The sequence below is a fragment of the Schistocerca americana genome, chromosome 3 (genome assembly GCF_021461395.2).
Source record: "Schistocerca americana isolate TAMUIC-IGC-003095 chromosome 3, iqSchAmer2.1, whole genome shotgun sequence".
Taxonomy (NCBI): domain Eukaryota; kingdom Metazoa; phylum Arthropoda; class Insecta; order Orthoptera; family Acrididae; genus Schistocerca; species Schistocerca americana.
This window is the reverse complement of record NC_060121.1, coordinates 877790308-877810478: the sequence shown is the minus strand read 5'-3', so window position 1 is coordinate 877810478 and position 20171 is coordinate 877790308. Positions and strand designations below refer to the sequence as shown.

The window sequence follows — 20171 nt, the reverse complement described above, 5'->3', positions numbered from 1 at the left end:
GGTACAAAAGGGAATACATAAATGACTACAAGCGAAGGTTAGTAGAGATTCGTGCGTCAGTGAAAAGAACTATGCGCGAGGTGTACAACAACTACTACCGTCACACCTTAGCAAAAGATCTGGAAGAGAACCCGAGAAAATTCTGGTCCTAGGTAAAATCGCTAAACGGATCCAAAGCTTCCATTCACTCCCTTGTTCACCAGTCTGATGTGGCAGTTGAAGGTAGCAAATAGAAAGCCGAAGTTTTAAATTTCACGTTCAAGAAATCGTTCGCACGGGAGAATCGTTCAAACATATTATCATTTGACCATAGGACAAAGCCCCGTATGGACGACATAGGAATAAGTATCCCTGGTATAGAAACACAATTGAAAGATATGTAAGCAAATAAATGACCAGGTTCGGATAGAGTCCAAGTTCCATTTTACAAAGAATACTCTAAGGCGTTTGCCCCTTACCTAGCTTGCATTTATCGCGAATCTCTGGCCAAGCGCGAAGTCACAAGCGACTGGAAAAAAGCGCAGGTGACTCCAGTACATAAGAAGGGTAAAAGAACGAACCCGCAAAATTAAAGACCAATATCCCTAACTTTTGTTTGCTGCAGAATTCTTGCACATGTTATCAGTTCGAATATAATAAACTTTTTTTGAGACTGAGAAAATTATGTCCACGAATCAGTATGGTTTCGGAAAGCATCTCTCGTGCGAAACTCAGCTTGCCCTTTTCTCACATGGTATGCTACGAACAGTGGATGAAGGGCAACAGGCAGATTCCATACTTCTAGATTTCCAGAAAGCATTGGACGCGGTGCCCCATTTAAGGCTGTTAATAAAGGTACGGGCATATGGAACAAGTTCACTGATAAGCGAGAAGCTCGAAGACTTCTTAAATAATAGAATCTAGTATGTTGTCCTCGACCAGGGTACCGTCAGGAGTGCCCCAAGGAAGTGTTCAAAATGGATCGGAGCACTATGGGACTTAACATCTGTGGTCATCAGTCCCCTAGAACTTAGACCTACTTAAACCTAACTATCCTAAGGACATCACACACATCCATGCCCGAGGCAGGATTCGAACCTGCGACCGTAGCAGTCGCGCGGTTCCGGACTGAGCGCCTGAACCGCTAGACCACCGCGGCCGGCAAGTAAGTGTGATGGGACCGCTGTTGTTCTCTATGTACACTACTGGCCATTAAAATTGCTACACCAAGAAGAAATGCAGATGATAAACGGGTATTCATTGGACAAATTTATTATAGTAGAACTGACATGTGATTACATTTTCACGCAATTTGGGTGTATAGATCCTAAGAAATCAGTACCAGGAACAACCATCTCTGGCCGTAAAAACGGCCTTGATACTCCTGGGCATTGAGTCAAACAGACCTTGGATGGCATGTACAGGTACAGCTGCCCATGCAGCTTCAACACGATACCGCAGTTCATCAAGAGTAGTGACTGGCGTATTGTGACGAGCCAGTGGCTCGGCCACCAATGACCAGACGTTTCCAATTGGTGAGAGATCTGGAGAATGTTCTGGCCAGGGCAGCAGTCGAACATTTTCTGTATCCAGAAAGGCCCGTATAGGACCTGCAACATGCGGTCGTGCATTATCCTGCTGAAATGTAGGGTTTCACAAGGATCGAATGAAGGGTAGAGCCACGGGTCGTAACACATCTGAAATCTAACGTCCACTGTTCAAAGTGCCGTCAATGCGAACAAGAGGTGACCGAGACGTGTAACCAATGGCACCCCATACCATCACGCCAGGTGATATGCCAGTATGGCGATGACGAATACACCCTTCCAATGTGCGTTCACCGCAATGTCGCCAAACACGGATGCGACCATGATGATGCTGTAAACAAAACCTGGATTCATCCGAAAAAATGACGTTTTGCCGTTCGTGCACCCACGTTCGTCGTTGAGTACACCCTCGCTGGCGCTCCTGTCTGTGATACAGCGTCAAGGGTAACCGCAGCCACGGTCTCCGAGCTGATAGTCCATGCTGCTGCAAACGTCGTCCAACTGTTCGTGCAGATGGTTGTTGTCTTGCAAACGTCCCTGTCTGTTGACTCAGGGATCGAGACGTGGCTGCACGATCCGTTACAGCCATGCGGATAAGATGCCTGTCATCTCGACTGCTAGTGATACGAGGCCGTTGGGATCCAGCACGGCGTTCCGTATTACCCTCCTGAACCCACCGATTCCATATTCTGCTAACAGTCATTGGATCTCGACCAACGCGAGCAGCAATGTCGCGATACGCTAAGGTGCAATCGCGATAGGCTACAATCCGACCTTTATCAAAGTCGGAAACGTGATGGTACGCATTTCTCATCCTTACACGAGGCATCACAACAACGTTTCACCAGGCAACGCCGGTCAGCTGCTGTTTGTGTATGAGAAATCGGTTGGAAACTTTCCTCATTGTCAGCACGTTGTAGGTGTCGCCACCGGCGCCGACGTTTTGTGAATGCTCTGAAAAGCTAATCATTTGCATATCACAGCATCTTCTTCCTGTCGGTTAAATTTCGCGTCTGTAGTACGTCATCTTCGTGGTGTAGCAATTTTAATGGCCAGTAGTGTACATTGTACATAAATGATCTGGTGGACAGGGTGGGCAGCAAGCTGTGGTGGATTGCTGACGGTACCGTGGTGAACGGTAAGGTGTCGAAGTTGAGTGACCGCAGGAAGACACAAGACGACTTCGACAAAATTTCCAGTTGGTGTGATGAATGACAGCTAGCCCTAAATGTGGAAAAATGTATGTTAATGCGGATGAGTAGGAATATCAAACGTGTAATGTTGGGATACATTAGTATTAGCTTCCTGCTTGACACAGTCGTGTCGTTTGAATACCTGGGCGTAACGTTGCAGAGCGATACGAGGGAGAACGAGCACGTGAGAACTGTGTTAGGGAAGGCGAATGGTCGACTTCGGTTTATTGGGAGAATTTTAGGAAATAGTGGTTCACCTGTAAAGGAGGCCGCATATGGTACGCTGGTCCTTTGAGTACTGCTAGAGTGTCTGGGATCCGTACCACGCCGGACTGAAGGCAGACATCGAAGCAGACCAGAGGCGGGCTGCTAGATTTGTTACTCATAGTTTCCAACAACACGTAAGTGTGACAGAGATGCTACGGGAACTCAAATCGGAATCCCTAGAGGGAAGACGACGTTCTTTTCGAAAAACACTATTGCGAAAATTTAGAGAACCGGCATTTGAAGCTGCAGTCTAAGTATTCTACTGCCGGCTACATACATTGCACGTAAGGACCACGACGATAAGATACGAGGTACTAGGGCTCACACGGAGGCATACAGATAGTAGTTTCTCCCTCGCTCTATTTGCAAGTAGAAAGGGAAGGGAAATGACTAGTAGTGATACAGGGTACCCTCCGCCACGCACCGTACGGTGCCTTGCGGAGCATCTATGTACAATCATCTTGTATAAAAATATTTAACTTCACAACATACAAATTCGTTCACGGACTTTATTTTAAACCATCCACAATTCTTCTCAAGAAATAAAATAAGGATAGTTACAAAGTTATAGACTGTGGTTAACTCAGAAATGGAAGAGTAAAGTTGGCGCTAAAATAATTCTTCATTTATTTAGTGGTGTAGAGACTTGACAGACAGGAAAGCTAAATTTCAAACCGGGATACAAACTTTATTTATGAACACCTGCGTCTATAGATTTTTAACTTACGTACATACTAACTTCAGATTTTTAATAATTTTTTAAACTATTAGCTGTATTCATTTGTAAAGGGTTATCTACAGGACCCTCTGTAACTAACTAACCTAAGGACGTCACACACATCCATGCCCGAGGCAGGATTCGAACCTGCTACCGTAGCGGTAGCGCATAGAATATGTGAAGATAATTCGTCCCTTTAAGTCAGACAGAACACCATTATACTTCCAGTAAAGGTCGAGAATCTTGGGTGTCTTTCGTCTGTGGTATGTACGACTGTACGGCAACAACGTAAATGGTAGTAGGAAGTAAGGTCTTAAGATGGTTGTTTGGTTGGTTTAAAGGGGTGGGGGGGGGGGGGGGAGAGAGCAGACTGTTTGGTCATCGGTCCCTTGCTCGTTCCTATAAAACAAATCCAGGAGGGAGACAATAAAACAAACAAGACTTTTCGCACAGAACCTGGAGGAAAGAAAGAGCCACAAGAACTACAGAAAGACAACAAACACTACAATGGACGAAAGAAGACAAGAAAACCACAGAGAGACGCAAGAAACAGGTAGGAAGGATTAAAACAGTAGAGAAGACGGTATCTCAAGACCTTACTTCCTACTACCAATTAAATTGATGCCATATCACAAACTAAAGACACCGAAGATCCTGGACCTTTACTGGAAGCACAATGGTGTTCTCCCATTCAAAATGTGGATACCGTATGTTACAGAGGGGCCAGAAGATGGCGACTTCTACCACCAAAGCCGGTCGCGTTCCTGTAACACTTCCTGTAACATTATTGGAAATACAGCGATCTAGATTGAAGTTTACATTTCCGATAGGAACAAAAAAGAAACAAGTGACACTAACATGTACAAACACAGTAAAAGTTGTAACATCATACAGAACATTTATATCATTAGGTGGTGTGAAGAGACAATAGGTCGAGCTCGATCGTATGTCAAGAGGTACGTTCGCGGAATGTCGATGGCGTAGGAACGCTATGCCTTAAACAGGTGAAGCTCCAGCCATCGGCTACTGCATGACCACGGAAGGAGCTAATGAAGCTATTCATGCGATCACGACGTATTAAAAAACCTAGAATAATCAGTCTGGGAGCATTGTAAAAGCAAAAATGTGCAATAGCAGCTTAAAATAATTCAAAATTAGCCGCTATAAACATTCTTCATATTTGTAAAAGAAAATAATTAAAATTTTTTGTCAACGAATACAAATCGGTTGGATAAACCGTAACTACCACCTATGAGTACTATATGGGGGTAATGACAAAATGGTGGAAATGTGACCGCTGTCGTTACTTCCATAGATGACACTGCTGCCTACAAAAATTACTGTTCAGATAAGAATTACCTTCATAACCTGGTACTTATTAATTTAGCGCGTAGATGGTTCAAATGGCTCTGAGCACTATTGGACTTAACATCTGAGGTAATCAGTCCCCTAGAACTTAGAACTACTTAAACCTAACTAACCTAAGGACATCACACACATCCATGCCCGAGGCAGGATTCGAACCTGCGACCGTAGCGGTAGCGTGTAGAATATGCGAAGATAATTCGCTCCTTTAAGTCAGACAGAATCGATGTAGCACACAAAGCTCAAACAGCAACGCCGTAAGCAAAATTCATCACCTAATAAAAACGAAAGGAGCTTCACATATAATGCAAATGTGTATATGAGGTTACAGATGATGCCATATCACAAACTAAAGACACCGAAGATCCTGGACCTTTACTGGAAGCACAATGGTGTTCTCCCATTCAAAATGTGGATACCGTATGTTACAGAGGGGCCAGAAGATGGCGACTTCTTTCTTTGTAAAATAATTAAAATTTTTAGTCAACGAATACATATCGGTTGGATAAACCGTAATTACCGCCTATGAGTACTATATGGGAGTAATGACAAAATGGTGGAATCAGATGAATGACAACCAGAACGTGTGATTTGTTGCATGCAGTCACGTATTAACATCTCTCATACACAGACGCTTTCAATTCATTGTTTATATCACATTATGTACCAGTAAACACTTTAGCAGATGTCATTAATATGTATGACAGCCAATAATCTTTCAATATGCAACACACATTTCCATAACAACAGCCAGCTGTGCTTTACCAAGTGACATGTACGCATAGAGTTGCTGATTTTTGTTACAAGTGCTGTACAAAATACGCACCAATTTGCGAAACGTTTAGGGCTATAAGGCTTGTTGAGGACGACCGTTACTGGGAGTAGTTCAGAACAGGTTGTTGGTGTATAAGTGTAGACATTTCTACTGACTGCTGACCATAGTATACGAAATAACATCATTATTTACTTTATTTGCAGACTAATAATTACAGCTATTAGTAGTATTATGTTTTAACTTGGTTAGTACCACCAAGAACATGTGGCCCAAGCAAGCTGTTAATGTTTATACACAGGGTGTTTCCGTAAGAGCTTGCAAAACTGTAACAGGACATAGAGAATGCTCCACTGAACAATTTGAGATATGGAACCTGAGGTCAGAGAAGCCAGCTTAAGAAGACACGTTTTGTCTAGCGTTACTTTTTTCCAGCTTATACAACTAACATGCATACAAGTGTACACGTACTGTTCTATTTCTTTACGTGTACACTCTTCATCTCTGCAGAGAAACAAGGAGGATGAGCCTGATTACACGGAAGTCATGATGCAGGTTTTGTTTACTTTACTTGTATGTAAGACGGCTCTGTTGTATCCCAGTTACATTGTACCATGACAGGACGTGCTATGAATCAAGGACTGACTTATTCATTACTCAGTGCCATTATGGGAATATCTAAAGCCACTTGTGTATGAAACCCCAGTGGGTACGGAGGTGGAGTTAGTTGCCAGAGTTGTAGGTGCCTGTGATGTGATTCGAAAAACTCCAGGGATATTTCTCAGGGTGCATCAAAATCTTTTTCGCCGATGTCAAGCCTGCATTGAGGTTAATGGCCGTCACATTCGGCACATTTTGTAAGATACAGTACAGATGGTACGTTCATTGTGTCAACGATGGTCTTTTCAGTTAACTAATGCAAATAAAAAGTACACAGTAATGTGATTTTACTGCTAATTATCTCCTTAGCTTCGCTGAACCCAGGCTCCCTACCTCAAATTCTTCACGAATCGTGGCATGACCCATTTCCCACCGGTCAGTCAACATTACAAGCTATACACCTCCTCGGAAGATGCAAGTCCATTCCAATAGAACTGCTTTCTTAACAGTTTGTCCGCCTGCGTAGTTGAGTGATCGGCGCAGGTGCCTGTTGCCATCCGGGGGACCCGAGTTCGATTTCCAGCCGGATCGGAGATTTCATCCGCTCGAGGACTGCGTATTGCGTTGTTTTGATCATTTTATCATCGACGCGCAAGTTTCCGAAGCGCAGTCAAATACGGCGTGGTTATAATTAAGGAGCAGTTTCTCACGGAGGTCCAGGGTGGGCTGTAATTATCGTACGGCAGCGAAACTTGGCAAATATGCTAAAGCGTTAAAGCGGAAAGGATTTGCGCTGGAAGAAAACATTAGCTCCAATTGTGGCCACCAGGTGCAAACCTGACGCTGTACACTGTTTTTATGACGGTATGATGACCACGCTTTCATCTGACAAGCCATAACGTGAGTGAACAGTGTGGCTATCAACAAGAGAGACCACGAGCCGTTAGTGAAACTGTTTTATGTCAACGGCAGAAATTACAGCGCTGTATTGAGAGAGTGTCGCCCACTGAAAGATCTGAGGAGAGACCCGATGTCTTTAAATGATTTAAAGAAGATGAGAATGAAATTCAAATACACGGGTGAGCTTGGTGTGGCGCCTGGAAGAGGCAGGCGTTTTGTACTATCGCGAAATAGGGGAAATAGTGCCACAGAAATGATACGTGAACTGGAGTGGCAACCATTATAACAAAGGCGAAATTTCAATCACCAGTTTTCTACTCCGATTGCGAAAACATTCTGTTGGCACCCACCTACATAGGGAGAAATGATCATCACGATAAAATAAGAGAAATCAAGGCACGCACAGAAAAATTTAAGTGGTCGTTTTTCCCACTCGCCGTGCAAGAGGTTCAAATGGCAAGAGGTTCACTATGGGACTTAACATCTGTGGTCATCAGTCCCCTAGAACCTAGAACTACTTAAACCTAACTAACCTAAGGACATCACACACATCCATGCCCGAGGCAGGATTCGAACCTGCGACCGTAGCAGTCGCGCGGTTCCGGACTGCGCACACGCGCCGTGCAAGAGTGGAAAGGTAGAGAGACAGCTTGAAGGCGGTTTATTGAACCCTCTCCCAGGCATTTTATTGTGAATTGCAGAGTAATCACGTAGATGTAGATGTAGGTCTATCCCGGTGGAAGTTATTGTTGAGGTACAACTACTGTAATCGAGTATGCAGCACTGGCCCCGGGTAGTGGTAGCGTTCGTGCATGTCACGAAAACTGTCCAACCCATGGTCAACACTGCGGGAAGTTTTGTGGCCTATTTTACACTGGTACACATAGAAGATTCAGACGGTGCAGCAAATGAAACCTTATGATCCACACCCATCGTTCTGAATTTGCTGTTCGGTTTCTGACACGGACCGAAGTCGATGACACGTAACCGACAATATTCTCTGGAGCGACGAGGCAGATTTTAAACTACATGGTCCAGTGAATACACGGAAATACCGAATTTGGGATACTGTTAAACAGCTTGTTGTTCACAAAGAGCGACTTCACTCACTGTATGTGACTTTGTGATGTGGATTCAGAAGCACTTTTATTCTCGGCCCGTTCTTCTATGAAGAGTATATACCCAGAGGGTCAGTGAGGTGTATCGTGATCTCCGCACAGTGTAGAGGCCTCCTTGTACTGATTCCTGCTTTGGAGGGGGGCAATTATATGGAAACCACTGTTTTCATATCAGTTGGTTGATAATAAAACTAACATTATGGACTTTTTTGACCCTTTTCTGGTCATATCCCGTTCCTAATGCGTTACATATGGAAACATTTCCGTACTTCTTTGGTGCATTCACTGCAGCAGATTTGCGCCAGCAGAGTAAATCGCTGCCACAGTAGCACATCAGAATATCAGCCAAGTTTGGCTGCCGTACGATATTTACATGTCACACTGGACCTCTGTGAGTGGCTGCAGTTTAACTATAGCCCCCCGGTAGAAAGATATACACCAGACGGCTCAACAACACCATAGTGGGGTCTCCCAGCTAAAAATGTCATACCATCATTTAATTTCATTTCTTAGCAATTCAACAGTGTGTTCACAAACCATACAAATCTCGTGCTAGATTCCATACCGTTTTTCGTAAATGTAAACATCACTCACGGAGTATGCCTTAAGCCTGTTTTGACTGGGCGGCTGCTGCCTACGAGGCAGTACGAGGATCAGTCTAGAACTACACATCTGGCACGGTGCCCCACCACCGACTGTTAAAGAAGGTACAGGCATACGGGAAAGGTTTCCAGATATGTGAGTAGCTCGCACACTTCTTACGTAACAGAACCCAGTTGTTGCTCTCGAAGGTGAGTGTTCACCAGAGGCAAAGGTATCGCCAGGTGTGCCCAGTAAAATGTGATAGGGCTACTGTTATTTTCTATGTATATAGATTATCTCTCTGACAGGGTGGGCAGCAATCTGATGTTATTTGCTGATGATGCTACTGCACACGGTAAGGTGTCGAAGTTGAGTGGCTGTAGGAACATACAAGATGACTTAGACAAAATCTTTACTTGGTGTGATGAATGGTAGCTAGGTGTGAATGTGGAAAAATGTAAGTTAATGCGGATGAGTAGGAAAACGAAGGCCATAATGTTTGGATACAGCATTAGTAATGCCCTGCTTCAGACAGTCACGTCGATTAACTATCTGGCCGTATTGCTGCAGAGCGATATGAAATGGAACTAATGTGTAAGGATTGTGATAGAGAAGGACAATGGTCGACTTTGACTTACTGGGAGAATGTCAGGAAAGTTTGGTTCTCCCGTAAAGGAGACTGCATATAGGAGCTATTGCGGCCCATTCTTGAGTGCTGCTCCAGTGTTTCAGATCCGTACCATGTCGGATTAAAGGAAGACACTTGAACAATTCGGAGGCGGGCTGCTAGATTTGTTACCGGTAGGATCGTACAATACGAAGGTATCACTGACGTAGTTCGGGAACTGATATGGGAATCACTGGAGGGTACGTGACGTTCTTTTCGACGAGCACTATTTAGAAAATTTAGAGGACATGCGCTTGGGGCTGACTGCGGTAAGATTCTACTACTCACAACATACATTTCCTGCTAGGAATACTAAGATAAGATTAGAGACATTATGGCTCGTACGAAGGCACATAGATAGCCGTTTTTCCCTCGCTCTATTTGCGAGTGAAGCAGGAAAGGAAATGACTATTAGAGGTACAAGGTACCCACTGCCACGCACCATACGGTAGGTTGTGGAATATGCATGTAGATGTAAAACTTGTGATCAGCATCTCTCGAATCTGTCAACCTGTTATTGCCAGTAGGTGAACCGCGTTCCGGACCTCCACAACTCAGAAAAATCCGACAAAGTTCCGAGAAACGAACCGGGTCCTTGTGTACCGAAGGCAGCGACAGCCTTGCTAACAATTCGGCTACAGAGGTGGCCACAATGTTTTTCTCTTGTCTCTTTAGTATGGGAAAGGCCATATCGACCACATGCCTTCTCCAAAAGGCTCAGCCATGTTTTCCTGTCTAGCGAATTCAGTACTGATTTTCATCATCACTACTTCATCCCGATGTTGTACGACCGTCCACTTCAGAGTCTTACTCTTTCTCGCCCCACATCTATTTCTATGAAAAATGCTGCGTTACACAGTCTATTCTCTGTCTCTCTGTATGAGCAGTACGTATCAAATTTCTTTTCTTCAGCATTATATACATATAAATGACCTAATAATAGTGTCGGAAGTTCCATGCGGCTTTTCGCGGATGATGCTGTAGTATACAGAGAAGTTGCAGCATTAGAAAATTGCAGCGAAATGCAGGAAGATCTGCAGTGGATAGGCACTTGGTGCAGGGAGTGGCAACTGACCCTTAACATAGGTAAATGTAATGTATTGCGAGTACATACAAAGAAGGAGCCTTTATTGTATGATTATATGATAGCGGAACAAACACTGGTAGCAGTTACTTCTGTAAAATATCTGGGAGTATGCATGCGGAACGATTTGAAGTGGAATGATCATATAAAATTAATTGTTGGATAGGCGGGTACCAGGTTGAGATTCATTGGGTCCTTAGAAAACGTAGTCCATCAACAAAGGAGGTGGCTTACAAAACACTCGTTCGACGTATACTTGACCTATACTTGACCTATACTTGAGTACATCAGTGTGGGATCCGTACCAGGTCGGGTTGACGGAGGAGATAGAGAAGATCCAAAGAACAGCGGCGCGTATCGTCACAGGGTTATTTGGTAAGTGTGATAGTGTTACGGAGATGTTTAGCAAACTCAAGTGGCAGACTCTGCAAGAGGGGCACTCTGCATCGCGGTGTACCTTGTTGTCCAGGTTTCGAGAGGGTGCGTTTCTGGAAGAGGTATCGAATATATTGCTTCCTCCTACTTATACCTCCCGAGGAGATCACGAATGTAAAATTAGAGAGATTCGAGCGCGCACGGAGGCTTTCCGGCAGTCGTTCTTCCCGCGAACCATGCGCGAGTGGAACAGGAAAAGGATATAATGACAGTGGCAAGTAAAGTGCCCTCCGCCACGCACCGTTGGATGGCTTGCGGAGTATAAATGTAGATGTAGATGGTGACGATACAGAGTTTGGACAGGGTGTTTTGTGTACTATGCACGCAGTCTCACTCACGTAGTGCGGTAACAAAACCTTACGACAGCAAGACATGAACTGGACAAGTCCTTGTCAGGAGGCAGGTGGCACCACATGTCTACAAAGAGCTCACGCTATTCCCATAAATCACGGAACGGTGGTTTGCAGAAGCGTAGCTGGCGCCCGATAGCGTAACAGATGCGTTCCGTCGGGTTCATATTACGCGGATATTGTGCCAAGACGTGAACATAAGTTCACTATCGTGCTCTTCAAGTCACTGTAGTACGATTCTGGCCTTGAGAAAATGATAGTCGTCCTGCCGGAAAATGCCATCACCATCGCGGAAAAATATCAAGTACAATGGGATCCAGGTGCTCCACAACAATGCTGACGTAATCCACTGCTGTCGCGGTGCCTTCGATTACTGCCGCAGGTCTCATTAAACCAGGGTGAATGTCCTCCATAGGATGAAACTGTTGCGTCTTCCAGGTTTGTGCAAACAAGAATTGTTCATGTAGATCTGGTAGAACGAAGTTCATTTAACAAGAGAGAATACCTCTGTTCTAACTTCTGGTTAAGTACAATGTAAAAATTAATCACTTGACAAACACAATTATTTCTTATAATTATGTGGGCTTCCACAGCTAGAGACCGTTGACATACAAGTTTACTGAGTATTGTACCATGTCGCAATGTAAAAACTTTACTGGAGAAAACAATTTTTTGGTTACTGTTACAGTGGCCTTCTGGGTTAGACGTCTGACCCAAAGATGGACACTGTAATCATGGTCATAACATTATGTTCTCCAGTGAAGTTTTTTACATTATGACACAGTAGGATACTCACTAAACTTTTATGCCAACAATTACTTTTTGAAAAAGGTGCAAACAGGACTGAAAAGAAAATACCTTCTCTCCAAGTAAAATAATACCAGTATTATTAGAGAGGCCAAATACCTGAACAGAAACAGTCACTACTTGTGGAAGGCAAATGAACACAAATAATCTTTGAAGGCTGAAAGCATTAGAAAAAAACATTGTTAGGCAATATCACTAACTAGTAAGTATACTACAGTAGCTAAAATTTAACTGCTGAGCGATCAGTCAAAAGTTAGTTTTCTACACTTAGACATAGTACAAGTTAAAGTCCAAGAAGGACAGTTCAGTTTCAGAGTTCCATTATGATGAAACATAATCAAGTCTGTGGTAGAAACGAAACCAATAAACCTTACAAGTCCACAAGCTGATCACTGACATAAAACATGGCGTCGTCATTGCGGTGGTTCCAAAGTGACTGATGGAATGCGACTGCATTTGGCATCTGGCTCAGGAAACCCATTTTGAGTGAACGTGCACGTCTTGTCTCGAACGCCTGCCTAAGCACAGCCCGGAAGCCAGGACACCGCAAGCACTACTTCTGGTCACGTGGCCCACAGAGGGTAATGGGTCCGTGCTGCCAGCGACCTCTGTCGCCGCTTGGGATGCCATCTGGTGGCCAGGCGGATCATGGTCGGGTTGTGTCTGACTGTGGGAATGCTGGCCCCTACGAGTTATGTGGCCAGTTTCCTAGATTGTGATGTTTGTTGCTGAGCAAATAGGCGGGAGGCCTCCCCACAGCAAAAACTGCACCCATGAGGTTGGAATCCTTGGTGTGGTGCAAGTTTCAAGAAAATGTTTCACTTTGATGAAGGTGTATCTGGACTCGAGGGTCGACCTGGTGTAACAAGGAACTCCATTCTTCAAACCAGGCGACACGTTCTGGTTGATCCACTATCGAATCTCGATGATCCTTTGCCCACTGCAAGATTAATTGAAGGTCTCGGTGTGTTGATATGGGAACACGTACGCGTCGTCTGCTGCGGAGCACCACGCCCAACGGTGTTCACACAACAGTGCACTCCGGAACATTTGTCCCCCGCACCATCACTGTACAGTCGCCACCTGTGCTGCTTTGCAGGGCAGACAAGCCTATGACTTACATGGTCCACGACGAGGTGTGGACTTGCAAGACCTTGTCACCTGCTCGTGGTTCCACTATCCCTCAGTCACTGTCCACAGGTACTCAAAACAGTAGCACAGGAATAGCCGAGCAGCTTCGCCGCTTCCCAGAAGTTCGTTCCCAAGAGGCGAACCATACCTTTCCCTGATCGAGTTAAAGCAAAGTCGGTTCTGCCAGTGGGCCTGCCCATTTCAGTCCTGCCTCCTCGCTAGAATGATTCCCCATTCGTCTCTGCTCCCCTTATACAATGTCCTCGCCACGTAAAGCGCGCACAATGCCACCAAGTGGCAGTCAGTATCGCCTCTCCCCGGACTCTGGCAGATGGCATATCGGTTTAAGCAGAACTGGACAAGTCAGTGGAGCTTCTATAAAGGAGTTCAACAAGATGGCAGCTCCGCTGAGTGCTGCAGACCCGTGTGTCTGAAGCTTCTGCTGGTAGAGGGTGCACGAACTCAAAACTAGACTTTACAAAGCAAGGGCTGTGCACCCCCTGGACAGTTTCAGACACACTTGTTCGACGTCAGTACTGCGACTGGTTACTGCGCTTTCTACATTATGCTAAAATTAATCCTGAAATACTTTTTTTTTCACGAAAAAAATCTTCTGTTATCGCGATACATGAAGTCACTGGACAGTCGACTTCGGGGTTCTGAAAATCCTCGTCTGTTGCGTCTAGACCATCATAATGAGAATATCTGACTGCATACTGCTTTCAGCGGACTACAAATAAATGTAGTGATGAAACTACCTGGCAGATTAAAGCTGTGTGCCGTACCAAGACTCGAACTCGGCACCTTTGCCTTTCGCGGGCACGTAGGACGGTAGGAGACGAGGTACTGGCAGAAGTGAAGCTGTGAGGACAGAGCGTAAGTCGTGCTCGGGTAGCTCAGATGGTAGGGTGTTTGCCCGCGAAAGGCAAAGGTCCCGAGTTCGAGTCTCGGTCCGGCACACACTTTTAATCTGCCATGAAGTTTCATATCAGCGCACACTCCGCTGCAGAGTGAAAATCTCATTCTGAAATGGAGTGATCTTTTTCCAACGAACCTGAACTGCTGACAGGTAAGTGAACAGAAGTGAAAAGAAATAGAAAACAACGAAAAGACTTAGGATCATTTCGTGCGAGATAATATGTGAAAAAGAACTGTAAATACTTCTCTGGCCGTAGTAAGAGGTATTTTTGAGTGTAGTGACTACCCTCGATTTTCATGGACATTTTTACAATGCCGGTCCTAAATGGTAAAACTGTCTAAAGCTGATACTGCCCCTACCAAGTCCAAGGAATGGGCTGGGGCACCTGCGTCGAAACGAGCCTACCCCACCTCCCTCCTCCCCCCACTACCCTCCTCCCCCTTCCCTCCTACCATCCATGGTAGGTCTGACGTCATATCTCGTGCAGTACAGAACCGAAAACAATGTATGTGATCGAGCTTTGTGACAACAGACTTGTAGACAACCAACTGATGCAGGTGATCCACTTTTCCTGGGGCGGCAGTGTTTCTACTGTAAGGCCCTTGTCGTGAGGCAGATGATTTCTGGGCTGCTGAGTGAGTGCTCGTGTTGCAGATCCTGCTGAACCTGGCGCGCAGCATCTTCGAGGAGCAGAACAACCTGGCGTGCCTGGTGACCAAGATCATGACGCAGGCGCGAGATCTGCTCAAGTGCGAGCGCTGCGCCGTCTTCCTACTCGACACCGACTGCTGCGAGGCGGTGAGTCTCAGTCAGTGGGAGCGGGGATTCCCCTCTCCGGAGAGTCTCGGGAGAAAGACGACAGTTTTTTTTACGTTTTTATTTTGACTTTGAGTTATAAGGACCATACAGCCAATAGCGGTTATGAAGTGCAAAAGAAACGTAATCGCAGTAAAGCAGAAGAGCACAAAATTCCCAACTTTCCGTTCCAACACACTCTTAACGTAAAATAAAAGCGCAATTAGGCAAACACCAGACAGCTGGCGACAGTGATGACAATGAGATGAGCAGAATTACAAACAGCACGATACAGAAACGTTATGAAAAGCATGCAGATACTCTTATAGTAAAATACAAAACATGAAAAAGCAACAACAACAAAAATAGCTGAAGAACAAAATTGCAAATAATAATATATAGCAATGTGAGAAGTATAGTGTACAGATAGAGGTACTTACTTTTGTGTTGTCTCGTTGTCACTGTGGCCTTGCCCCATTGGAAGCATGGAGAGGATGTTGTTTTGTGGCCGGTAGTGCCCAGTAGCCTCTGCCTATAACACAACTGCATGAGTGTATTAACAAGATTCTTTGTTAACCAGGACAGAAAGCTACTTAAAGATTGTCCAGGAGTTGTGGTACAAACTCTTCCACAATAGTCCACATTAGCCTCACTGCTAGTGAAGTACAAGTCCCTCTATGTACGCTACTCTGGTCGCTAGGTACTGACTGACTCTGAGCTAGAGGCTAATTGCAACTGTGACTCCCACTGGGTTGCGACTGATGACTCAACTCGTTGACTCACTAGATGACTGACTGGCTTCCCCGGTCCGTGGCGGCGATCTAAATACTGGTGGCCAAGAGGGCGTTGGTGGCCTAGTTCTTGCGAGTCTGTCTTTGGCCTCTATCGATCTTCTTGCAAGTTCTTTGCCACCCGGTGAGCTGGCGACAGTTACGCCAGAACACTTACACTAAAAGAAGAACCCAAAATGATAAACACAATACAAATGTACAATAGTGCTGTTAGAACAGTGACATAAAATGAACGAATTTGCTGTTCAAATAAAAGTCTGTGCGCAAATTAAAATACAAAATTACGCACCCAATTACGAACCAGGCTGATGCCAAGTGAAAATCAAGACTTCCGCAATTCATAAATTAAACTTGGATGCCAGTGGCTTTCAAACAGTCTGTGAGCAAGTTACATTTAACGGTAGAATAAAACAGGAACACTGGTGGGGAGGGGGTAACATCTCGCAACTAATTTTTTATATGTCTCATTGTGCAGCCATGTACTGGGAACATGCCAGTATGATGTGCTTAGGATCCGCTATTGCCTAAATGATGACAGTTGAACAAATCTTTTTCTGTTGTAATGGTCAGTACAAATGTAGTTTATTAGCGAAGTACCCGGGGTTGCCCAGGTGTGTATTTATTCCAGTCTTCCAGTAGTCCATCTCCTCCTGCTCTCTCTCTCTCTCTCTCTCTCTCTCCCTCTCTCTCTCTCTCTCTCTCTCTCTCTCTCTCTCTCTCTCTCTCTCTCTCTCTCTCTCTCTCTGTTCATTTCCCTCTCCTCTCACTCTGTTCTCCTCCTCTATGTCTATTTTCCATCTCATCCTTGCACCACTCTGTCCATCTACTTCTCACTCCTCTCTCCACGTTATAATCCTTACCCCAACTGGAAGTTATTGGTTCTTAGTCTCACAGTATTTATTCCTAAATAGTAAGTTTCGCTGAAATCGATTTACGGCATTACAAGGAGCATTTTACCCGAATCTTTGACGTGTCACATATATTGGATGATCAAAAAGTCAGTATGAATTTGAAAACTTAATAAACCACTGAATAATGTTAGAGAGGTAAAAAATTGACACACATGCTTGGAATGACATGGGGTTTTATTAGAACCAACAAAAAAAAAAAAAAAAAGCACACGTGAAAAATCTCTTGCGCGCGTCGTTTGGTGATGATAGTGTGCTCAGCCGCCACTTTCGTCAGGCTTGGCCTCCCAGGTCCCCAGACCTCAGTTTGTGCGATTATTGGCTTTGGGGTTACCTGAAGTCGCAAGTGTATCGTGATCGACCGACATCTCTAGGGATACTGAAAGACAACATACGACGCCAATGCCTCACCATAACTCCGGACATTCTTTACAGTGCTGTTCACAACATTATTCCTCGACTACAGCTATTGTTGAGGAATTATGGTGGACATATTGAGAATTTCCTGTAAAGAACATCATCTTTGCTTTGTCTTACTTTGTTATGCTAATTATTGCTATTCTGATCAGATGAAGCGCCATTTGTCGGACATTTTTTGAACTTTTGTATTTTTTTGGTTCTAATAAAACCCCATGTCATTCCAAGCATGTGTGTCAATTTGTACCTCTCTATCTACATTATTCCGTGATTTATTCAGTTTTCAAATTTATACTGACTCTTTGATCACCCGGTATTTAACATATTTCACACATATTTGTACACTTATTTCACCTGTATCTCCAGTTAATTTTGCCCTGCAGTTTCGCTTTCACGCATCTCAATGTTTACGATGTCACATCTCTCGAACGACGTGTCGTACAACGACACATTTTTGCAACTACTCTCGGTAGTATATGTATATTTGCTTTGCCGCTGAAACTTAGTTGCATACATCAGTCGCATTCTCCCTGCTGTCAAAGTGCATGTTGTTGGAGTTGTTTGTAAAGCCGACCCACATGGCACAGGGCAAAACCTCTCTTTTTTTCCTGCTTTTCCATTTTCAGCATACGCAAACACTTCCACTCAGTAAATAAATTGCACAAATAATACCACAAAATACACTCTTTTTCTTCGAGTTAAACTGCCGAAACTAATAACTCATCGAGAAGTTGAAAACAAGAACTGCACCAAAGTCTACACATTTTCCCACTACCGACGCTCTACTGGCCGTGGAACTATGCAACTGCGTGCGTTTAGTGTTGCCATTTTCGAATGTGAGAGAAAGAGAGAGGGCTACGCGAGACCAGACACAAGTGCGGCAACAGCGTGCTTGCAGGTACCCGCCAGTACGTGTGGCCAGAGCTATAACATGTTGCTACAGGCGCCAAAAACAAAATGGCTTCTCTTATCAGTTATGCAATGTTATTTTTCCGGTGTGGTAATTAGTAATATATGACTATCCTTTGTACGTATAGATTTTACCCTAGGTCCATACAACGACAGTTATCGTCTTGTATTATTAATAATAACAAACTGTTGGAGTATTCACTTCCGAATCACAGGTCACCCCTTGCTGTTAGGCTATGTGTCATCCATGTTTCGCTCTCTGAAAAACACTCGTATGTCCCAGTTCCTCTCACTACTAAACAAGCCATTACATCATATGTGCCTTACATTCAGGCACCTAGTGTCCTGCTTCCGACAACTTTTTAACTGTACTCGCTACAGTTATATCTACATCTACATCTACATTGATACTCCGCAAGCCACCCAACGGTGTGTGGCGGAGGGCACTTTACGTGCCACTGTCATTACCTCCCTTTCCTGTTCCAGTCGCGTATGGTTCGCGGGAAGAACGACTGTCTGAAAGCCTCCGTGCGCGCTCTAATCTCTCTAATTTTACATTCGTGATCTCCTCGGGAGGTATAAGTAGGGGGAAGCAATATATTCGATACCTTATCCAGAAACGCACCCTCTCGAAACCTGGCGAGCAAGCTACACCGCGATGCAGAGCGCCTCTCTTGCAGAGTCTGCCACTTGAGTTTATTAAACATCTCCGTAACGCTATCACGGTTACCAAATAACCCGGTGACAAAACGCGCCGCTCTCCTTTGGATCTTCTCTATCTCCTCCGTCAACCCGACCTGGTACGGATCCCACACTGATGAGCAATACTCAAGTATAGGTCGAACGAGTGTTTTGTGAGCCACCTCCTTTGTTGATGGACTACATTTCCTAAGCACTCTCCCAATGAATCTCAACCTGGTACCCGCCTTACCAACAATTAATTTTATATGATCATTCCACTTCAAATCGTTCCGTAAGCACACTCCCAGATATTTTACAGAAGTAACTGCTACCAATGTTTGTCCCGCTATCATATAATCATACAATAAAGGATCCTTCTTTCTATGTATTCGCAATACATTACATTTGTCTATGTTAAGGGTCAGTTGCCACTCCCTGCACCAAGTGCCTATCCGCTGCAGATCTTCCTGTATTTCGCTACAATTTTCTAATGCAGCAACTTCTCTGTATACTACAGCATCATCCGCGAAAAGCCGCATGGAACTTCCGACACTATCTACTAGGTCATTTATATATATTGTGAAAAGCAATGGTCCCATAACACTCCCCTGTGGCACGCCAGAGGTATATCACACTAGTATTAGTCACACTAGTATTAGTAGTACGTACTGAAGAGCCAAAGAAACCGGTACACCTAACTAATATCGTGCAGGTCCCCCGCGAGCACGCGAAAGTGCCGCAACACGACGTGGCATGGACTCGACTAATGTCTAAAGCAGTGATAGGGATAAATGACACCATGAATCCTGCAGGGCTGTCCACAAGCCCGTAAGAGTACGATGGGGGAGAAGATCTCTTCCGTACAGCACGTTGCAAGGCATCCCAGAAATGCTCAATAATGTTCATGTCTGTCGAATTTGGTGGCCAGCGGAAGTGTTTAAACTCAGAAGAATGTTCCTGGAGCCACTCTGTAACAATTATGGAAGTGTGGGGTGTCGCATTGTCCTGCAGTAATCACCCAAGTCCGTCACAATGGACAAAGGACATGAATGGATGCAGGCGATCAGCAAGAAGCTTACGTACGTGTCACCTGTCAGAGTCGTATCTAGATGTATCAGGGGTCCCATATCACTCCCAACTGGACATGCTCCACGTCATTACAGAGCCTCCACCAGCCTGACACGAAGGGTCCATGGATTCATGAGGTTGTCTCCATACCCATACACGTCCATCCGC

General features: G+C 44.7%; 1 protein-coding gene across 1 annotated transcript in view; it reads left to right on the top strand.

The window, feature by feature from the left end:
* The window catches only part of LOC124606457 (cGMP-specific 3',5'-cyclic phosphodiesterase), a gene marked incomplete at its 3' end in the record, with an annotated part of 598053 nt that overhangs the window by 233659 nt on the left and 344223 nt on the right, over positions 1-20171 (top strand). Inside the window, exon 7 of the mRNA XM_047138439.1 lies at positions 15089-15232. Within this exon, the coding sequence (XP_046994395.1) occupies positions 15089-15232 (144 nt within the window). The remainder of the gene's footprint in view (positions 1-15088; positions 15233-20171) is intronic.